At 35.8% G+C, this 22,404-nt stretch overlaps 1 protein-coding gene across 1 annotated transcript; it reads right to left on the reverse strand.

Moving 5' to 3' along the window:
* Positions 1-1,683: 1,683 nt before the first annotated feature.
* On the reverse strand, positions 1,684-22,341 carry LOC131169699 (probable pre-mRNA-splicing factor ATP-dependent RNA helicase DEAH4). The gene is made up of 10 exons (XM_058128964.1): positions 22,039-22,341; positions 21,212-21,304; positions 21,006-21,110; positions 20,623-20,840; positions 19,195-19,247; positions 19,010-19,089; positions 3,444-3,480; positions 2,930-3,024; positions 2,696-2,779; positions 1,684-2,059 (listed from the first exon to the last, which is right to left on the reverse strand). Exons 1-10 carry the CDS (start codon positions 22,236-22,238, stop codon positions 1,699-1,701), a joined length of 1,326 nt encoding a protein of 441 aa, XP_057984947.1. The 5' UTR covers positions 22,239-22,341; the 3' UTR covers positions 1,684-1,698.
* Between the last annotated feature and the right edge of the window lie 63 nt (positions 22,342-22,404).

Genomic DNA, 22,404 nt, shown 5'->3' on the forward strand with positions numbered 1-22,404 from the left:
GCGGCCAGGAAGTAATGAGGTTTCTGCTGATAACATAGCAGCCACAGTCAATGCCTGGGACAAGGAACCATTTTCATTTGCCTCCATTAAGGTTCTTGAAAGTGATGGCTCTAATGGAAATTCTGCATAAAACCACAGAAACTAATTGGTAACTCATCGGGTATATTTACCTCTACTACATTAAACTTAAAGTACCATAGTTTTTTTCTATCATGAATGCAATATAGTTTTTTTCTATCATGAATGCAATAGTTTTTTTCTATCATAAATGCAAGGACTTTTGAACTCCTTAACAAAAATGAATAGGAAATACAAAGCATTAGTTAATGTTAAAATCCATTGCTATAATTGTTTAATAGTAGTAATTGTGGATGCTCATGGTAACTTGTATAATGGTTTTAAATAGCAATGAGAAGCACAGTTGTGTGCTATGTGAACTAACAGTCTGGGCACAAATTTATTTCAGATATACAAATTGCATCTAGAGGTATAGATTTGCAAGTGTGCAAGGTAAACATAATGAATCTAAATGTTATTAAAAGTGGTGTTGTGAGATATTTTTAGCTTTTGACAAGAAAATCAACTTGAATTTTGAAATTGTAAGAGATTTGGGTGCTTTAGCTTGAAATTTCTACTGCAGAGAGCTGCATAATGTTGGGGAATGGTTTTTTGTGTTTAATAGCTGTTACTGTTATCCAACAACCATTGCACATATTTCTCCAAAGAGCCTATTAAATAAAATGTAATGCAATGGAAGTTCATTTTTCATGTTATGCAATGACAATTATTATTATTATTATTATTATTATTATTATTATTATTATTATTATTATTATTATTATTATTTGTTGTAATTCCACACAGGTCACCAAGAAATTGACTGCATGGAAATTGATATCAGAAATTCATTTTATTTATATGCCATGACTTACCAAAACAGAAAAATAAGGGGAAAAATATTACTAGAATTCCCAACACTCCCACCCCATGTTAAGCTACAATCAAGGATGAACTTGAGATCTGATTAATAGAAGGCTGATCTGAGCAAATAAAACAAGTCCAAGAAGATTAATTTCAGTACTTTTTGAGTTTTTGTTAATGGAAGGAGATGCCAAATAGTTGAATATGGCAAAGACATTAGGAATCACCCAGCACCAGTAAAAGGTAGAACATCACAAGACAATATTGCTAGATACAGATACAGTTTATTCTCACAAGGGAAGCTTAGTTTACAGGTTTAAAGATGCTGAATAGTGAAAAGGTTGATGGCTTTAGGTAGCAACAAGATTAATGCAAATCCTACTGAAATGGAAAATATCTTTAAAATGGATGATACATAAAGATGAAGGCATGATTATGCATTGCATAAAAGTTATGTTTGTACCTGAGCCATTAGCGAGAATAGCTAAACAGGTATAATCGGTTTCAAGCACACTAGTCAAAATTGCAACGAAGAATTCCTTCTAAATAATATATAATCAACCTTAACATTCATAGAGTTAACAAACAGTGGTAAATCAAAGTAATGGAAGTCCATTACCAGCCATTGTTCGTCCAACACTAGTGATTGATCCATTTTCATCAATAGCATCAATTGGATATAGTTGCTTTAAAGCATCCGTTAGTGACTCATCTGCAGTAAATCCATTCAGATTTAGTCAATGTATGCACCTCTTTCATTGCAAATAATAATAAAAGCTAGGGATTAGAGAGTAGATGCATAATAATACATCCAAGTTCTAGTGAGTTGGATGAGAACTTGAGATTCTGTAAGTGGAAATATGAAACCAGGTGAATTTGATTCTGCACATGAACAGTGGAATAACACAAAAAAGAATACTTACATGAAGGGGGATCAAGAAAATCAAATTTCAGAATGTCAAAATCTGGGAGATCCAACGATTTCAAGTAAAGAACACTGCCAGCAAGCGAAGATCGCTGTATCTCAGGAACCGTGACATCAAGGAAATCATCTTCATAAATCATTGAAGGGTATAGCCGGTAACACTTTCCAGGACGTGTTCTTCCTGCTCGCCCTGCACGCTGATTGGCTTGCACTCTGCAGTCAGCCAGTACACAAACACAAATAATTACTTTCATGTGAAGGAAAATGGTTTTACAACAATTGTTTTATAATAAGACATTTGGAAGGCAAAACGAAAGGCAGCTATAATCACTCAATAGCTATTTGCGTTCACTTTTATTTCTTTCTTGGAGTGCAATAATTATATCAGGGAAAAACAAAAGCCCAGAAAAGATATTACAAGTGACAAGAATGGCAGACTTAAACCTATTGTCCCAGAAGAAACCAAGCCTCCACTACCATAATTTATAACAAAAGATACTCCATTACAAAAATAAAATTACTAAAAAACACAGTATTTCTGCTTAGAAATTGCTAAAAAATGCAGACTATGCAGTACAGAGAGAGTGGAAGCTTGCAGAACAAAGTCCTTGTTAATTTATTTTTGAACTCAGCTAACCCCTATTTGCACATGCATAACAAATCTGCCCAAGGAAGCAAAAGGAAGCCCTGGGAAAAAAATATTATGACATTTTATGGGAGAAACGAAAACATGAATATATTAAAAAACGTAAGGACTAAAAATAATCAGAAATTTCACTTAAGCAGCTGTGAACATTATACCTATGCCATAAGAAACATATACATTATGAATTGAAAAAAATTAACTACTTGCTAATTTGCACAACATCGAGGGAATACATGCCCGTTGATGGATTGTATTGCCGTTGCTTTACATAACCAGAATCAATAACATACCAGTCATTCAAACATATATTAAACCAATTCAAATGGAGAAAATGAAGGCAAATGAATTAGTAGAACAATAATCATCTTGATATGGAGACTGCATTTTGTAAAATATAACATAAAGGAGTCAAATTTTAACCAAGTATCAAGTCTCCTTACACAACACCATCAACCGTCAACGAAGTTTCAGCAATGTTAGTTGCAACAATAAATCGCCTACAATTTGGAGGTGGTGGAGCAAATACACGAACCTGTTGTGTCATAGGAAACATTCAAATTGTCAAACACAAATATCAAATAAAAGTTGAGACATCGTGCCAAAACTAGAGTTTAGTCTCAAGTTCAAGGCTTGGCACTCAAGTGAAAATGAGAAGAACACAACTAATAAAAGAACTGACTGGAAAACCGTTATCCAAATCCAAAGCACACTCTCAACAATATAAAAAAATAGTATCCATGATTAAGAGTACAAAACAAGCAAGTATATAGATAAATCAGGAAAACTCAATTATTAAAAAGAATTCAAATTTTATTTGAATGCCAGTTAATAAAATATAAAAAGATGTTCAATTTGGAATAACCCAAAGCATGGGAAACCTCAACTGCAAGCATATATTAAACAGATAAGCTCACTAGATTCATTATGAAAAAGTTCAAAATATGAACATGCCTGCATTTCAGGTGGCAAGGAACCATGGAGTGGAAGGACAATTGTAGACCCTTATTTTGTGATGAGTATGTGCATTGAGGCCGTGGGAAATCCGATGATGAAAAATTATATGACTGTAAGATGTAATTGGAGGCATGGAGCTGAATTATTAATTCTGTGGCATGATCTTGAAAAAAATAAAAATAATAATAAAGTTTTGGGCGAAATTAATTTAATTAAATTTAAATAAAATTTTATTTTGTTTAAATTTAATATGGGCAGTTCTTAAATGGATCTAATTAAGTTTAATTGGGCTCTATGGGCCTAAGAAAGCCTAGTTAGGAATTTTAAATGGGACCCATTTAATTATTTTCTAAAAATTAAAATAACAAAATATCTCTCTCTTCCTTGGCCCCACCTCTTCCTCACTCCCTATTGGTGCCTTCCATTTTTTCCTGTCTTCCTATTGGTTGAAACACCTCACCCATATCCAGTCTTATTCGAATTCTGCAATCGTAGTTATTTAAGTCATCTAAACTTTATCACCTTAAGACTCCAAACCCTACCACACCTCTTCCTCACTCCCTATTGGTGCCTTCCATTTTTTCCTGTCTTCCTATTGGTTGAAACACCTCACCCATATCCCAGTCTTATTCGAACTCTGCAATCGTAGTTGTTTAAGTCATCTAAACTTTATCATTCTAAGACTCCAAACCCTATCACACCTCTCTTCCAAAACCCTATAAATACCCTACTAGAGAAGGGAAGAAGAGGAGGATGAGAGGAAAGAGGAAGAGAAAATTCAGAGCTATAGGAAATTTAGAGATATTCAAGACTCTTTGAGTTCTTCCTTATTTTTTCTTTTCTTCAATAAGATTTTCATACAAGATTTCTGGAAGGTCAGTTTTTATTGTTTTCTTTTCAAGATCTATGCCACACAATATTTTAATTTTATGCTCTTTGTCTTCAATTTATTTTATATGTTCATATAGATCATGTAATCATGTTTAATTTGAGGGGATACACAACTCTGCACATGTTTAGTTTCTGTCTCTCGTATTTTTATTATTTTTCTTTATTTTCTGAATCTGTAAAAAATTTGTAAAAATTATATTCATATTCTACACGAAATTCCATTAATTTTAGGCTCAAGAATCACTAAAAAAGCTTTAATATTTTGTAAGTTATGACTGTTTGAAGTTAGGGTTCCTGTAAAATCTTATTTGCAGGATATCCGACTTGTGGAGCCCATATCTCCCTTGTTCCTTAATATTTTTGTGCAAATCTAGTGTCTAAAATTAACTTCAGAATCTTATGAATCTTTTCCAATTGGTTTTGCATTCATATCTTTTGTGGTTAATGAGTTATGAATTTTACAAAAAAGTAGTACGATTCTGTCACTTAGAAGAGTTACGATTTATGTAGATCATTCGGCTAGGGTTTTGTTTGATTTATAAATTTTATGTTATTGTATGATATGTAGGCTGTCTTCTGTAATTTTTTTATGATTTTTAGGCATGTTTAACTATTTTTAAAAAATCGAATTTCTTGCTACTGTTAATCTGCCAAAATTTGAAAATTGTATATTTATGCATGTTCTTGTATTTTCTTAGGTTTTAATTGATATTTGATCTATTTTCTGTATTCTTTTAATTCAAGAAGTGTTATAAAGTGTTTGGATCATTTTAGAAGACTTAGACTATTAGGTAGTTGTAACTAATTAGGAATCTTAACCCTTTAGGAGACTAGAGTTAGAATCCAATGTAAATTGTTATTAATATTTTCTTTATTTCTTTTATTTTCTTTAGTTTCTTTATTTTTTATTACAAACAAAATTGGTAAGTAGCCCTAAGGTAAGTACCAAAGAGGGCATTTGCGTGGAGCTTATATGGAGCTAAACGGGAGTAAGCCAGGGATATCATTGCCATACTAGAAGAGAAGACCCTTTTTTAAGGGTAGCTTGCCCCAATGGCAACTGCATTTACCAACAGGTAAGTAACTCTAAACTTATCGAATAACCATTGGCATGAAATTGTAGTAATAATAGAACTTTTATTTGGTAAATTAAAATTAACTTTATTTTTAATTTAACTGACTTTTGCATGTAATTAATTTAAATAAATATTTTGTAAATTAAACTAACATTGGCATGTAAATAAATTTAATTTAATACTTGGTAATTGTAAAATAAATTTGCATGTTAGAAATCTTTATTAGGTTGTGATTGTTTGGGCCTTATGTGATATTAGAATAAATTACACATGTACATAATTAACTTAGTTTAATTATCCTTAGGGTAACTTGGTGAAAATTAATTAATTATGTTAAATAGAAACGTAGGGTTATTTGAAATTGAATTTGTTTGTGAATTAAATTCTCAATAATAAATTAATTTTAGTCATCTGGTAAATATCATTTAAATAATTAGCAACCCCATAGATAGGAATTACTTGTGCATGAAAATTGTGTGTAAACAACAATCCTTTTGTGAATTACTTGCGTGTGTAGGATTAGAATTGCATTTTTAGGATAAAGTTTAATAAAAGAATAATAAACAAGACTTCTAGAAATATTAGTAGAGGACTGGCACTCGAATTAACGAGGTTAGACCAGGCGTAAGGGGTGCCTAACACCTTCCCCTTACGTACCCACTATCCCGAACCTAGACATTGGGCTATGGTAACGACGGTTGTGGAAACTCTGTAAGGAGTAAGTTGCCATCCATGACCCTCGGAAGAAACACTGAATTTGTCCCGGTTATTACCCGGGTGGCGACTCCTGTCTATCTATGCCTTTGTGGCATAAATCCTTAGTACCGTGGTAGTGTTATGGGAAGACGGTATTTACTAGTGGTTTGATTCTATTAGGATTGTATGAAGTGCATGTCTAGGAAATGTTGTCTAAGGAGGTGGTACTTAAGTGAGACCATTGTGACTCCACCATCTTTCCTGGGCATTACCTGGTGCATTTTATATAATTCTAATGGATGATATTTCGCCTCACGCCCCACCCCTACAGTTTGGCGACTCCACTGGGGAATAAATGGATAGTTACTCCAACATGTTTCTATTAGTCTAATATTATTCCTCTATTAAACTTTTTGCATTGCACTACACTATCACACTGATCACCCTTACCCTTTTTAGCCCCGTTAGTACTAGCCAAGGAGACCATAGTTCTACTCGAGCTATGACGAATTGGTGAATGCTAGCACCCCATGCCCGTACCTTCGAGTATATAAAAGAGCCATAACTCCGGCCGTTGTACTTAATGGACAAGCTCTCGCATGGGTGACCCTTTTCCTACCCAATGAAGCCCATGAGCCATAGATTTCAACCCTAGGTACCCCGTAGATTTTTGTTGTGCTGGATTTATAACCTTACTATTTAAACCATAAGTTCTAGTGGTAGTTGAGATGAACCTAGGCCTATGCATAGACACAATGTGTGTATAGGTCCAAGTCCATTTCAAAACCCATGTTAAGCAAGAGGATGCTTACTTATGGTTAAACTTTAAGGATATAAATCCTTTGTTTGTGAGGGAAGGATCGTCCTGGACCACCCCCTGTTGGTGTGTCCAGTGTACCATAGCCTAGGATAGAATTTTTTCTTACCCTGCACGTGAGAGTTAAAGGTATAAGGGGGCGAAGATTCAATTATGGAGATTTTTTTTTCTTGTTTTGATTCAGTCTTTGGTCCGATTTTAGTTCAGTTTATATGGTTTGGTTTTGGTTCAGTTTTGGTTCTATTGGTATGGTTCGGTTTTGGTTTTATAAAAGTAAAGGCAAAAAAAGGAAAAAAAAGAAAAAAAAAATGGTCCATTCATACATTGCATTCATGTACATAGCATACTTAGGTTAACCCTTAAATCCTATTTTTTTGAGCAAACATAGCCTCAAAACACACCAAAGAGACTTCCAATCAGGTCACTTGGGTTAGGGAAGGGAAGAGACTAGTAAGGATTTCACCTGCACTACTTAAGATGCAAGAAACTATGGCTGTGCTTGATGAAATATTGAACGCCAAGATGTTTGAGCTAGAAGAGACAATTGTGGTCAACTTTAGAAAGAGCCCTAAGGTAGGCCAATTAAGTGGCATTAAAGTTATTGAGGTTCAAATTGTGTCTCACACCCCAAGGAGATTTTTTCAATTCAGCCAACCCTTATCCGAAGTTTTGGAGCATCTCAAAGCTCAAGACCTCCTATAGCTCTTAGTACCCAGACCACTACCAAATCCACTCCCACCTAGCTATGATATCAACCAATGTTGCCAGTTCTACCAAGCCCACAGTCATGACACCGACTGATACTTTCAACTTAAGCATGATATCTAAGACCTAATTGATGCCAAAAGGATAATTGACCCAGAAAATCAACAAAAAAAAAAAGACCACACTAGCCCCATGCCTAACCAAAATTTCCACCTACACTAGGCCTCTACATGATCTCCATCACCCCAAATAACCCTAACAGAATTATTGACTTTATTCAACCCATCCAAAAGCCCAATGAACCTATCTAACCCATCCAAAAGCCCAATGAACCTCAGTCTATAATGGTTGTTGACATTTGTGATAATTCTAGCCATGATGATGGTCCTTTGGATGTTTGGACTGATTTTGATAAGGAGATAGTTGCATTACAATGAGATGGTTCAGTTCCACTAGTGTCTGATTTTCAAGTTATTGGGATCTATAAAAACTAGATGGATCTAAAAGTGGCTATTATGAAGAAAGGGATGAAGTTTTTTCTTAGCACAGGCCTAGGAGAAAGTATAGATGGTCTGGTAGCTTTTCTTGAGATGAAGGGGCAGATCATGAGTCATGGTTTGGGCTATGAGCCAACAGAAGAGGAAGAAGAGCCAAAGCCTCCTAAGTTCTTGCAAGAGGGGGCAATTACCTTGACATATGATTAGGGGTTATCACATGTGAAAGAATTAGAGCAGAAAATCAGCACCATTAATCTAAAAACTGCATGGAAGGCAAGAACCTAAAGTTACACTCCTAAGTTTGAGTTTGTCTTTTGTAATGCTCACAGTAGTGATACTGATGTTTCCAATTCTGATGTACTTGATAAAGATTTTGAGGCAAAGATCAATAACATAACCAGTCCTTTTACTTACTTGTTTGATGTTTATTCTAATAGGCATATGCATGGCATTCATAATCATTTAGAATCAGTTTCTATTAATGCATCAAAATCGATCTCTATTAATTTGGGTACACCAAATAATCCTAAAGACATTAAGTTAGCTAAAGATTTAACCCAAGAAGAAAGAAATAAAGTTATAGCCTTGTTAACAAAGTACCAAGAAGCACATGTCTCGAGCTTAAAATCAGGTGACCGATTCCCAACCCACACTGATGTCCCCATAGGAAAATGGGTGATCAAAAGTTGACTTAGCTAGTTATCCTAATGAAGAGTAAAATTTCATGCTATGAAGGATTAGTAGCTGGACATGTGGACCTAGAGGGAGAAGGAAAATGATATGAAGACATAAGGAGGTTTCTGGAAGTGAGAGAATACTCGCAATAAGCCTAAAAAAGAGATAGAGCAATAATTAATAGATTAGCCACTCAATTTACTTTAGCTGGGAGGCAATTCTACAAACTCTTATGTGTGATAGAAAAATAGGCTGAGCAAATAATGAAAGAAGTACATGCAGGAATGTGTGGTCCCCATATGAATAGAAAGGTTCTAGTTGAAAAAAAAAATGTTCGAAACATATAAGGATTGGCCTGAAAAACCCCTTTATGTTCTTTAAGGTTATCGTAGTGCTACAAGGACATCCACGAGGGCAACCCCATTCTCTTTAGTGTATGGGACTAAAGTAGTACTATCCATTAAGCAAGAGGTCAAATCCTTAAGAGTGATGCTAGAAGCTAAGATCCTAGAAAATGAGTAGGCCTAGAAAAGATATGAAGAACTAGCTTTGATTGATGAAAAGAGGATGTGAGCCTTGTATCATATGCAGGCTTATCAAAGGAAGATAACTAGAGCCTTTAATAAGAAGGTGAAGCTAAGAAAGATAAAAAAGGGAGATATGGTTGTGAAACAAACTCGGCCCATCCTTTTGATCCAAGAGGAAAGTTTAAGCCAAACTGCGATGGTCCACACATAGTCAAAAAGATCTTGTTACTGTAAGAATATCAGACCTGGAAGGGAATGAATTTCAAGAACCAGTCAATTTAGACAGCCTTAAATGGTACTTTGTGTGAGACAGGCCCGATAGGCTGAAAACCTACAAAAGGCGGTCTAGGCAAAAGTAAGGGTCAAAGAAAGAAAAGAAAAGAAAAGAAAAATGCTAGATTGAAAAGCTACAAAAGGCAGTCTAGGCAAACAGAGAGATGAGAGAAGATCTGGATGGAAAACCTGAAAAGGCCATTCGGCAGGTTATAAAGCTTATTTCTAACTTTGAAAGGTTAGAAATTTGGCAAAACTAAATGTAAGAGGGAGTAATGGTGTACCTGAATAAATAAAGAATTTTTATTGCATTAACCAGGAATAGAATTTATTTAATTATGATTGTAAATGTTTGTGTCTTGAGGGATACATCAAAAGATTAAGTAATTGAACTGCATTGTTTTGATTTAACCTATTGTCTTGTGAGCATGATAGAATAGGTGCTTGATATGAATATCCTGTTAATTGTCTAATTTCAAAGAAAAAAAAAGAGAAAAAGAACAAGAAAAAGAAAAGAAAAAAGAGAGCTCGCTAAGTGAAAAACCCGAAAGGGCCGCTTAGGCAAAAGTTAGAGCAAGCCCGCTGAGATGAAAACCCAAAAAGGCATTTCAGGCAAAAGTTAGGGCACAGAGAATGGAGTTCATGGAAGAGAAATGAGTCAAGGAAGAAACCATAGGGGGAGAGAAGAAAAAGAAAAATCAGAGGGAAATTGTATTGTGACCTTAAGGAAGTCTTTTTAGTGAATGGTTTTTCTCAAAAATTTTGAGGCTAAAAGAAAGTTTTTGCAAAAAGAGGTCCCCCAGAGGACTAAGTTTTTTTAGAATCTCTAGTAAAATCAGCATGCCCATGATAGGAAGTAGCATACAGGAAGCATAAAAATCAGAGAGAATTTTGAGACCCAGTCATCCTAATTTTTTTTTCAAATCATGAATTAGATATTTTTTTGGTACGTCCTTAGACGTTGTTTAGGGCTCATGACATAGTTGTGTAAGGCATAGAAGAACATGCATCAACATGTCACCTGTGGGTGTGTAAGGCGTAGAATAACATGCATCACCACAGTTTCAATTGTCGAACTACGAGGGGGTCTGATTCTTCCTCAGGATAGCGAGGGGGATACGTAGGTAGTTTAGGACCGCGGTCCTAAATACGAACCCACAACATTTCATGACAAATGTTTTTTGGTAAGTCCTTAGACGTTGTTTAGGGCACATGGCATAGTTGTGTAAGGCGTAGAAGAACATGCATCAACATGTCACCTGTAGGTGTGTAAGGCGTAGAAGAACATGCATCATCACAGTTTCAAGTGTCGAACTACGAGTGGGTCTGATTCTTCCTCAGGATAGCGAGGGTGATACGTAGGTAGTTTAGGACTGCGGTCCTAAATACGAATCCATAACATTTCAAAACACAGAGTTGCCATTATCATGAGACCGTAGCTAGTCTCATGATGCAGAGTGTATCGACAGAGCAAGATGCATTTGATTTTCACATTACAAAGTTATCACATTATGAGACCATAGCTAGTCTCATAACACGAGTGTATCGGCGAGCAAGATGCACTCAATTTTCACATGACCACGATTATCAACTGTTATGAGACCGTAGCTAGTCTCATGATGCGAGTGTATCGACAGAGCAAGATACACTCATTTTTCACATGACACGATTATTCTTGTTATGAGACCGTAGCTAGTCTCATAACATAGAGTATGTCGACCGAGCAAGATATACTTGATCCTCATAGTTATTAGAAATTTGAGTTTCACTTTGACGAAACTTGAGCAATGCTTTTGCATTGATTTCAACTTTCGCCAAAGTGGGGGGCAAACTGTAGACCCTTATTTTGTGATAAGTATGTGCATTGAGGCCGTGGGAAATCCGATGATGAAAAATTATATGACTGTAAGATGTAATTGGAGGCATGGAGCTGAATTATTAATTCTGTGGCATGATCTTGAAAAAAATAAAAATAATAATAAAGTTTTGGGCGAAATTAATTTAATTAAATTTAAATAAAATTTTATTTTGTTTAAATTTGTTATGGAAAGTCAATCATTATATTATTTCTGTGTATATTCTGTATTCTGTATTCCTTTTTAGGATTTCTTATTTAGGATTTCTTCCTAATTAGTATAACACAATTATAGGAATCAATTGTATATAAATACCCATGTACAGATTAATTGACATAAATGAGAATCATCTCTTTCTACATGGTATCAGAGCAGGTCATCTCTCTAGGGTGACTATTTGTTCTCACCACCCAACTCAGGAGAGACCTTAGCCGCCGACCGGCCGTTTCGACTCCGATCAACATTGCCAGCGTCGCCTCAATCCCCTCATTCCACCACTGTGTGCTGTTGCCTGATCCAGTACACCATTAAAGGACTTCTGAGTTTTCTTTGTCTCAACAAATGGCAGACAATAAGAATGTTATTTCTGATGTGATTCCGATGATGACCAAGATCACAGAACACAAACTTAATGGTTCGAATTACCTGGAGTGGAGTAAGACTGTTAGAGTCTATTTGCGTAGCATTGATAAGGATGATCACCTTACTAAAGATCCACCTACTGATGATACACAACAAACTTGGCTAAGGGAGGATGCTCGGTTGTTTTTGCAGCTTCGGAACTCGATTCACAGTGAGGTAATTAGTTTAATTAATCACTGTGAATTTGTTAAGGAATTGATGGATTACTTAGATTTTTTGTATTCTGGTAAAGGGAATATCTCTCGTATTTATGATGTTTGTAAGGCATTCTACCGTGCTGAGAAAGAGAATAAGTCTCTCACAGCTTATTTTATGGATTTTAAACGGGTATATGAGGAACTTAATGTATTATTGCCTTTTAGTTCTGATGTGAAAGTTCAATGAGCCCACGGAGCAAGCGTGTTATGAGTTTTCTTGCGAGCCTTCCTTGAGTATGAGGCGCTAAATCTCGGATTCTTTCGATTCTGAGATTTCCTCTTTGCATGAAACATTCACACGGGTCCTTCGTGCAGAGTACCCAATCTTCACGACACGCCGGTAGTGCTCTTATTAGCCGTAATCCAAATGGACAACGAGGTAATAGAAGAGGAAGTAGAGGAGGAATTACGAACAGCAAATGTCAGCGTAATGGAGGCTAGTTCTAATCCGGACTCAAGAGGAGTCATTTGTTATTATTGTCATGAGCACAGCCATACAAAATATAATTGTCCAACCGGAGGAAAAATCAGCGATCACAGATGGCAAATATGGCGTGAGAGGATCCTCTGATATCTTCCTCTGAAAAAGCTGTTTGGTATCTGTAGAGGATTTTGCACAGTTTTCCCAGTATCAGGCATCTAAAGCCTACCGGTTCCTCTGTCACTGCGATCGCTGAGTCAAGTAAATCCACTACATGCCTTGTGTCTTCCTCATCCAAATGGGTTATTGATTACGGTGCAACAGATCACATGACGAGTAATTCTAGTCTTCTATCGCTTTTGATCTAATCCCACTTCCTCTCTGTTACTTTGGTGATGGTTCTACTTCTTGTGTCATGAGTTAGGCTGCGAATCCGACTTCGTCAATTTCTTTGTCATCTGTTTGTGTCTACCAAATTTCTCTTTTAATCTACTTTACATTAGTAAACTTACTCGTACCTTAAATTGTTCTATTTCCTTTTTACGATCGGTGTTTGTTTGAGGATCTTACGGCAGATTATTGGTAGAGGGCGTGAGTCGGTGGTCTCTACATTCTGGAAAATCATGTACCGCGGTCGCTTGTTTGCTCCAGTACCTTAACACCTCTTGAAGCTCATTGTAGATTGGGTCATCCTTCTTTGTCTACCATGAAGAAGTTGTGTCCTCGATTTGATCTTTATCGATCTTAGAATGTGAGTCGTGTCGGTTGCAAAACATCATCGTTTGCCTTACGTGTCTAGAGTCAATAAACGGGCTTCATTCCCTTTTGAGTTAGTTCATTACGATGTTTGGGGTCCTTGTTACACTTCTAAAGCTGGATTTCGTTATTTTGTTACTTTTGTTGATGATTATTCTCGTGTTACCTGGTTATATTTAATGAAGAATCGTTCTGAGTTGTTTTCTATCTTTTGTGCCTTTTGTAATGAAATCAAAACTCAATTTAATATTTCATGCATATTAAGAAGTGACAATGCTAAAGAATATTTTTCAGACAATTTCATCTTATATGACACAAAATGGCATTCTTCATCGATCTTCTGTGTGGATACCCCATCCCAAAATGGCGTGGCGAAAGAAAAAATCGGCATCTTCTTGAGGTAACTCGTGCTCTTTTTCGGATGAAAGTTCCTAAACACCTTTGGGCGGATCACGGTTTCTACGGCATGTTTTTGATCAATCGTATGCCGTCTTACATCCTTAATGGGGATATTCCTTACCTTTGCTTTGTTCCTACAAAATCTTTGTTTCTGTTTAACCCCGTATTTTTTGTTGTACTTGTTTTATGCGTGATGTTAGTCATGAGTTACTAAATTGGATCCAAAGTCTCTCAAATGTGTCTTCCTTGGGTACTCCCGGATCCAAAAAGGGTATCGCTGTTTCTCTCCTACTCTTAATCGTTATCTTGTTTCTGCAGATGTCACATGTTTTGAGTCCACTCCATTTTTCCTCAATCATCCGTGTATGAGTCGGGGAGGAGGATGATATCTTAATATATCTTGTCAACCAATGTCTAGTCCTCTCTCACACTGTTTCTTGTCTCTAGACCTACTCGGCCTCCCGTTGTTCATGTTTATTCCAGAGATTGGAGATTCTGACTCGAGATCCTCCACCGGCTACTTCGTTGGGAGATCCTGTACTTCATCGATCATGATTACGATCTAGACTTACCCATTGCTCTTCGTAAAGGTAAACGTTCATGTACGTACCCTATCTCTTCTTTTGTTTCTTATAATCAATTGTCTTCTTGTTCTCGGTGTTGTGTTACTTCTTTAGACTCTGTTCCTATCCCTAATACTATTGGTGAGGCCTTTGTCTCATCTGGTGGTGTCTTTGCTATGAAAGAGGAAATGGAGGCTTTAGATGCTAATGGTACATGGGAAGCTGTTGCCTTGCTTTGGTAAGAAAGCTATTGGTTGCAAATGGGTATTCTGATGAGTAAATCTGATGGTTACGTGGCTAGGTTAAAAGCACGCCTTGTAGCAAAAGGATATGCTCGGACATATGGGGTTGATTACTCGACACTTTTTCTCCTGTAGCTAAACTTACTTACATTAGCTTGTTTATCTCTTTAGCACTACATATGATTGGCCCTGTACCAATTGGATATCAAGAATGCTTTCCTTCATGGTGATCTTCGAGGAGGTGTATATGGAGCAACCACACAGGTTTGTTGCTCGGGGAGTTGGGTAAAGTTTGTAGGCTTGGAAGTCTCTTTATGGCTTGAAACAAAGTCCTAGGGCCTGGTTTGGGAGATTCGGTGAAGCGATGCAGAATTTGGTATGCAAAAGAGTAAGTGTGATCACTCGGTATTTTATAAGCAATGCGAGGTGGTCTAATTCTCTGGTAGTCTATGTGGATGACATTATCATCACCGGGAGTGACTCTGTGTATTTCATCTCTTAAAACCTTCCTCCAAACTCGGTTTGGACCAAAGACTTGGGATTATTAAAGTATTTTTGGGTATTGAAGTTATGAGAAGTAAGAAGGGTATTTTCTTGTCTCAAAGAAAATATGTCCTCGATCTATTTGACAGACAGAAAATTAGGTGCTAAGCCTTGTAGTGCACCAATGACTCCAAATTTACAAGCTGTTAGCGAGGGGATAGTGAGTTGTTTGAAGATCCGAGAGAATCTGAGGAGATTGGTAGGAAAATTGAACTACCTTCTTGTCACTCGTCACGACATTGCTTATCTTTGTTAGTGTGGTAAGTCGGTTTATGTCTTCCCCAACCGTTGCTCATTGGGAAGCCTTGGGACAAATCTTGTGCTATCTGAAGGGAGCTCGGGGAAGAGGTTTGTTATATGGTAATCATGGACATTTGAATGTTGAATGTTTTTCGATGCCGACTTTGGATCTAAGGTTGATAGGAGGTCAACTCTTTGGATATTGCGTTTTGTTGGAGGAAATTTGGTGTCTTGGAAAAGCAAGAAGCGAGTGTAGTTTCTCGATCTAGTCTTTGAATCCGAATATAGAGCCATGGCACAATCGGTATGTGAGGTAATGTGGATATTTCAATTACTAGATGAGACAGTTTTAAGACCCCACACTGCTGCGAAATTGTGGTGTGATAATCAAGTCGCTCTCCATATTGCTTCTAATCCAGGTATTTCATGAGCGGACCAAACATATTGAGATTGATTGTCACTTTGTTCGTGAAAAGATTCAACAACAGTTATCTCAACAGACATATCAAAGCGGAGAGCGGTTAGGAGATATTTTCACAAAAGCTCAATGGAGCTAGGATTGACTACATTTGTAACAAGTTGGGCATGATTAACATCTATGCTCCAACTTGAGGGGAAATGTTATGGAAAGTCAATCATTATATTATTTACGTGTATATTCTGTATTCTGTATTCCTTTTTAGGATTTCTTATTTAGGATTTCTTCCTAATTAGTATAACACAATTATAGGAATCAATTGTATATAAATACCCATGTACAGATTAATTGACATAAATGAGAATCATCTCTTTCTACAAAATTTAATATGGGCAGTTCTTAAATGGATCTAATTAAGTTTAATTGGGCTCTATGGGCCTAAGAAAGCCTAGTTAGGAATTTTAAATGGGACCCATTTAATTATTTTCTAAAAATTAAAATAACAAAATATCTCTCTCTTCCTTGGCCCCACCTCTTCCTCACTCCCTATTGGTGCCTTCCATTTTTTCCTGTCTTCCTATTGGTTGAAACACCTCACCCATATCCAGTCTTATTCGAATTCTGCAATCGTAGTTATTTAAGTCATCTAAACTTTATCACCTTAAGACTCCAAACCCTACCACACCTCTTCCTCACTCCCTATTGGTGCCTTCCATTTTTTCCTGTCTTCCTATTGGTTGAAACACCTCACCCATATCCCAGTCTTATTCGAACTCTGCAATCGTAGTTGTTTAAGTCATCTAAACTTTATCATTCTAAGACTCCAAACCCTATCACACCTCTCTTCCAAAACCCTATAAATACCCTACTAGAGAAGGGAAGAAGAGGAGGATGAGAGGAAAGAGGAAGAGAAAATTCAGAGCTATAGGAAATTTAGAGATATTCAAGACTCTTTGAGTTCTTCCTTATTTTTTCTTTTCTTCAATAAGATTTTCATACAAGATTTCTGGAAGGTCAGTTTTTATTGTTTTCTTTTCAAGATCTATGCCACACAATATTTTAATTTTATGCTCTTTGTCTTCAATTTATTTTATATGTTCATATAGATCATGTAATCATGTTTAATTTGAGGGGATACACAACTCTGCACATGTTTAGTTTACATCTCGTATTTTTATTATTTTTCTTTATTTTCTGAATCTGTAAAAATTTGTAAAAATTATATTCATATTCTACACGAAATTCCATTAATTTTAGGCTCAAGAATCACTAAAAAAGCTTTAATATTTTGTAAGTTATGGCTGTTTGAAGTTAGGGTTCCTGTAAAATCTGATTTGCAGGATATCCGACTTGTGGAGCCCATATCTCCCTTGTTCCTTAATATTTTTGTGCAAATCTAGTGTCTAAAATTAACTTCAGAATCTTATGAATCTTTTCCAATTGGTTTTGCATTCATATCTTTTGTGGTTAATGAGTTATGAATTTTACAAAAAAGTAGTACGATTCTGTCACTTAGAAGAGTTACGATTTATGTAGATCATTCGGCTAGGGTTTTGTTTGATTTATAAATTTTATGTTATTGTATGATATGTAGGCTGTCTTCTGTAATTTTTTTATGATTTTTAGGCATGTTTAACTATTTTTAAAAAAATCGAATTTCTTGCTACTGTTAATCTGCCAAAATTTGAAAATTGTATATTTATGCATGTTCTTGTATTTTCTTAGGTTTTAATTGATATTTGATCTATTTTCTGTATTCTTTTAATTCAAGAAGTGTTATAAAGTGTTTGGATCATTTTAGAAGACTTAGACTATTAGGTAGTTGTAACTAATTAGGAATCTTAACCCTTTAGGAGACTAGAGTTAGAATCCAATGTAAATTGTTATTAATATTTTCTTTATTTCTTTTATTTTCTTTAGTTTCTTTATTTTTTTATTACAAACAAAATTGGTAAGTAGCCCTAAGGTAAGTATCAAAGAGGGCATTTGCGTGGAGCTTATATGGAGCTAAACGGGAGTAAGCCAGGGATATCATTGCCATACTAGAAGAGAAGACCCTTTTTTAAGGGTAGCTTGCCCCAATGGCAACTGCATTTACCAACAGGTAAGTAACTCTAAACTTATCGAATAACCATTGGCATGAAATTGTAGTAATAATAGAACTTTTATTTGGTAAATTAAAATTAACTTTATTTTTAATTTAACTGACTTTTGCATGTAATTAATTTAAATAAATATTTTGTAAATTAAACTAACATTGGCATGTAAATAAATTTAATTTAATACTTGGTAGTTGTAAAATAAATTTGCATGTTAGAAATCTTTATTAGGTTGTGATTGTTTGGGCCTTATGTGATATTAGAATAAATTACACATGTACATAATTAACTTAGTTTAATTATCCTTAGGGTAACTTGGTGAAAATTAATTAATTATGTTAAATAGAAACGTAGGGTTATTTGAAATTGAATTTGTTTGTGAATTAAATTCTCAATAATAAATTAATTTTAGTCATCAGTAAATATCATTTATATAATTAGTAACCCCATAGATAGGAATTACTTGTGCATGAAAATTGTGTGTAAACAACAATCCTTTTGTGAATTACTTGCGTGTGTAGGATTAGAATTGCATTTTTAGGATAAAGTTTAATAAAAGAATAATAAACAAGACTTCTAGAAATATTAGTAGAGGACTGGCACTCGAATTAACGAGGTTAGACCAGGCGTAAGGGGTGCCTAACACCTTCCCCTTACGTACCCACTATCCCGAACCTAGACATTGGGCTATGGTAACGACGGTTGTGGAAACTCTGTAAGGAGTAAGTTGCCATCCATGACCCTCGGAAGAAACACTGAATTTGTCCCGGTTATTACCCGGGTGGTGACTCCTGTCTATCTATGCCTTTGTGGCATAAATCCTTAGTACCGTGGTAGTGTTATGGGAAGACGGTATTTACTAGTGGTTTGATTCTATTAGGATTGTATGAAGTGCATGTCTAGGAAATGTTGTCTAAGGAGGTGGTACTTAAGTGAGACCATTGTGACTCTACCATCTTTCCTGGGCATTACCTGGTGCATTTTATATAATTCTAATGGATGATATTTCGCCTCACGCCCCACCCCTACAACAATTGCATCCATACAGGACCCTTCCTCTAGGCTTTGAACCCTATCCTCCAGCTTTGACACTAACTTCTCTATATCATCCTGCATAAGACCAGGTGTGAATTTCACAGTCAAATGAAGCATCAAACGGTTGAAGTTAAAATCAACACCTAAGAAGAAGTTGAGGTAGAGCATGCTCAAACTCACCTGTCCAGTCATGAATATCAAGATGTCACCTTCAGGTTGACGAGTATGTATATCTGCAAGAAACAGTTGACAGAAACAATCTCATAAACAAATTGACTTGCCAATCAGTAACAAACACAGCAAAGAAAAGATGGCATATATTTCTTTCCTTTTGCCATCTGGTGGGAAGGCCCTTGTAATAATATGAGGAATTAAAGCATGGAGAATATAGAAGAAAGAGGTGAAAGATGTCAACTGTACCAATATATTCCATTTAGCATGCAGCAATATTTCATAGTGCTGGCAGCCAGCAGGCAGACAAAACAAACTACTAAAGTCACATTCAAGTACTACCTCATCTACCCAAATGAACCACTGCTGATCAAAGATGGAACTAAATATTCAATTGAGAATAAAACTAAACTTCACCTTTAGTTCAATCCCCATACTATTAACGAATCACTCAACCTAAAAGCTTTCAGCTTCAATAGCTCTTTAAAATGGTAAACTTAGTAACAAGCATCTTTCAAAATTATAACTTGGTTTTCTATCAATTGTGCACTAGCTTTCTTATTTTCAAAGTTGTTTATATTATGGTCTTATTTGGTGAGGGTGACAACTATACCCTTTAAAATCTTAATAAACAGACTACAAAAATGCCCACAACTGTGTGTCATCATGGGTAGTCTATTCTTTAAACAAGTGAAAATAATTTTGTGATTAAAATTGTTAATGGTAATATAGTAATATCTTACACCAGATTGCTTAGGTTGGTAGAATAGATACTAGACAACACCAAAACTGAAGGATCTAGACTTTGACAACGTGCCTCAGAGCATTTTCTTTGATGAAGGAGTATATAACTAGGAATATCTTATGGTCTTCCTGCCACTCCTTAAAGAACAAATGACGAGCTGTTAATAATAAATATTTGCTTCAAAGAAGTTAACTTTGGCATTTAACCATTCAATAAGGAGAAACATTAGGCCATGACTTCTTAGGGTGTTCAGTTGGGATCATTTGTAGATTTCAGGATCAGGCAAGAATCACATCATACACAAATGGGTTTTATTAACCAAACAAAAACCACAAATAACAAGTATGAAACATTTTTCTGGCAGTGGTACTACTGTTGTGTGTTGTTCACTTGTTCTTTTGTGTTGTGAACCAACAAACTTTTAGGCTCCACTGACCAATTAATACAAACTAGATTAGTACAACATTATCAACATTTGAAAAAAGCTTTGGTAGAAAGATACAGATAATTTTTTTAGATAAATTTTTTCACAAAATTTTCATTAACAGTCTAAATGATGCAACATGTCTCACCCTGCTTGTGTTTCTATGCTAGATAAATAATAAATAATGTATGTGTATAGTACACATCTATAGGACTAAAACGTGACACTCATTTAAAGCCAAACACAAAGGAATGATGCATTATCATACCAATAGCTGTTCTTAAAGAAGACTCAATGTAGTTTGTAGGGCGTTCCTTGCTGTACAATATTTCCACAGGGTACAACTTTCCAGAGACATTCAGTACAGGGCAACCTGTAAAAAATTCTGATACTTTTTCACCATCTAGAGTTGCTGACGTAATGAGAACCTTTAAATTTGAAGCCCGTAATTTAACCAAGCGTTTCACTAGTCCCAGTAAAATGTCCCTGAGAAAGAAGGTAACCATGAATGGTAGATATATAAATTTCAATACATGCATAGAAACACATGTATTGAGTTGCCCAACTCTTTACTTAATTTTATAATGATACTATGATAGACTATGGAACTGTAAATGCTGCAGACTATGCCACAGAGAATATAGATCTTACGTGTTCAGACTTCTCTCATGGGCTTCATCCAATATGATCACTGAATACTGATTAAGCTCCGGATTGGAAAGACTTTCGCGGAGGAGGACTCCATCAGTAAGGTATCTGAGCAATCCACAATACTACAATAAGAAGCCTATGGACTTGGCACATTATAAACATAAAAAGATCTACTAAAAATTTTTAAAAGTATTGAATTGCATTACTTGATTCGTGTTAAATCTGAGGTTCTATCTTCAAACCGAATGGCATAACCCACTTCCTCCCCAAGCTTAACACCAAGCTCCTGGGCAACTCGTCTGTGAACGTTAAATAAAAAGGAAAGACTCAAACTTCAATTTAATTCCACATTGCAACGTCACACATGCACAAGCACGTGAAAAATGCCCATGTGTTCATATACAATGCACACAAATAGTTGCAAAAGACAGTTATCCTAAAAATAAAAACAACTCATGAAAAGGCGCAGTGAGCCTCAACATAAGCGATTGCAACAGTTGAAGGGTTCATGCTATACAGCAAGTTCTTGACACAGATCAACATTCAGTTATTGGCTCTCAACAGAAGGAAGAAGCTAATAAGCAAATGAAAATAATTATTTTTCTTTTATTTTAACAATTTTCTTTCCAATAACTTAAACAAAAGAGAAAAACTTACATTAACAATCCAAAATTTACATCAGTCAGCTTTCATGCATTTCTAGGGCTCCACAAATTAGAAAATCTACACACATGAGTTTAGTTCTTTTATCTTTTCCTCAGTCTTTTGAGCAACCAATGGAAGCTCAAGGACTTCTCTAAAAAACCTATTAAAGACTTACACCTTCAATTTATTTTCTTCGATTTCGAAACTAAAAACTCGTAAATTTTCTTCTATTGAATCTTCTCAGCAACCAAAAGAAGGCTAAATACCTAGCATGCAAAACCCATTAAAGCCACCTAAAGACCCTAATTCTAACTAACCTAAGCATCATTTAACAGCAATAAAAATCACTAGTAATTGAAGCAAAGAGTTACTTCTTTTGAAGCTCTACCTCGCAACAGAGACTGCAGCAACCCGACGTGGCTGAGTGACGCCAACGATTCCGGACTTGGTGTAACCTCTCCGATGCAGCATCTGAGAGAGCTGGGTGCTCTTACCTGAGCCGGTCTCTCCGATTATTACCACCACCGGATTCTCTTCCACTGTTTTTATGATCTTCTCTTCGAATTGGACAATTGGAAGATTCGCCATTGGTGAAAGGAAATCAACTCAAGAATCGCAAACACAGAATTGCGATTTTATTATTAAGGATATTTCAAAAATTTTTCCAGCAACCTGAACTAAAGGAGTGAAGGCTAAGATCCACCGTTAAACGTTTAGGCAGCTTGAGCTGACCTTGTTCAGGCCAAAACGGTAG

The sequence above is a fragment of the Hevea brasiliensis genome, chromosome 10 (genome assembly GCF_030052815.1).
Source record: "Hevea brasiliensis isolate MT/VB/25A 57/8 chromosome 10, ASM3005281v1, whole genome shotgun sequence".
Lineage (NCBI taxonomy): Eukaryota > Viridiplantae > Streptophyta > Magnoliopsida > Malpighiales > Euphorbiaceae > Hevea > Hevea brasiliensis.

What these genes read in the sequence shown, in the direction of transcription:
- LOC131169699 (XM_058128964.1), bottom strand. Translation starts at nt 22,238, where the DNA reads ATGGCGAATCTTCCAATTGTCCAATTCGAAGAGAAGATCATAAAAACA. An exon ending in GCTGCAGTCTCTGTTGCGAG is followed by an intron (nt 21,305 to 22,038) that starts GTAGAGCTTCAA and finishes TAACGTTCACAG; the next exon opens with ACGAGTTGCCCAGGAGCTTG. An exon ending in CATGAGAGAAGTCTGAACAC is followed by an intron (nt 20,841 to 21,005) that starts GTAAGATCTATA and finishes CTTCTTTCTCAG; the next exon opens with GGACATTTTACTGGGACTAG.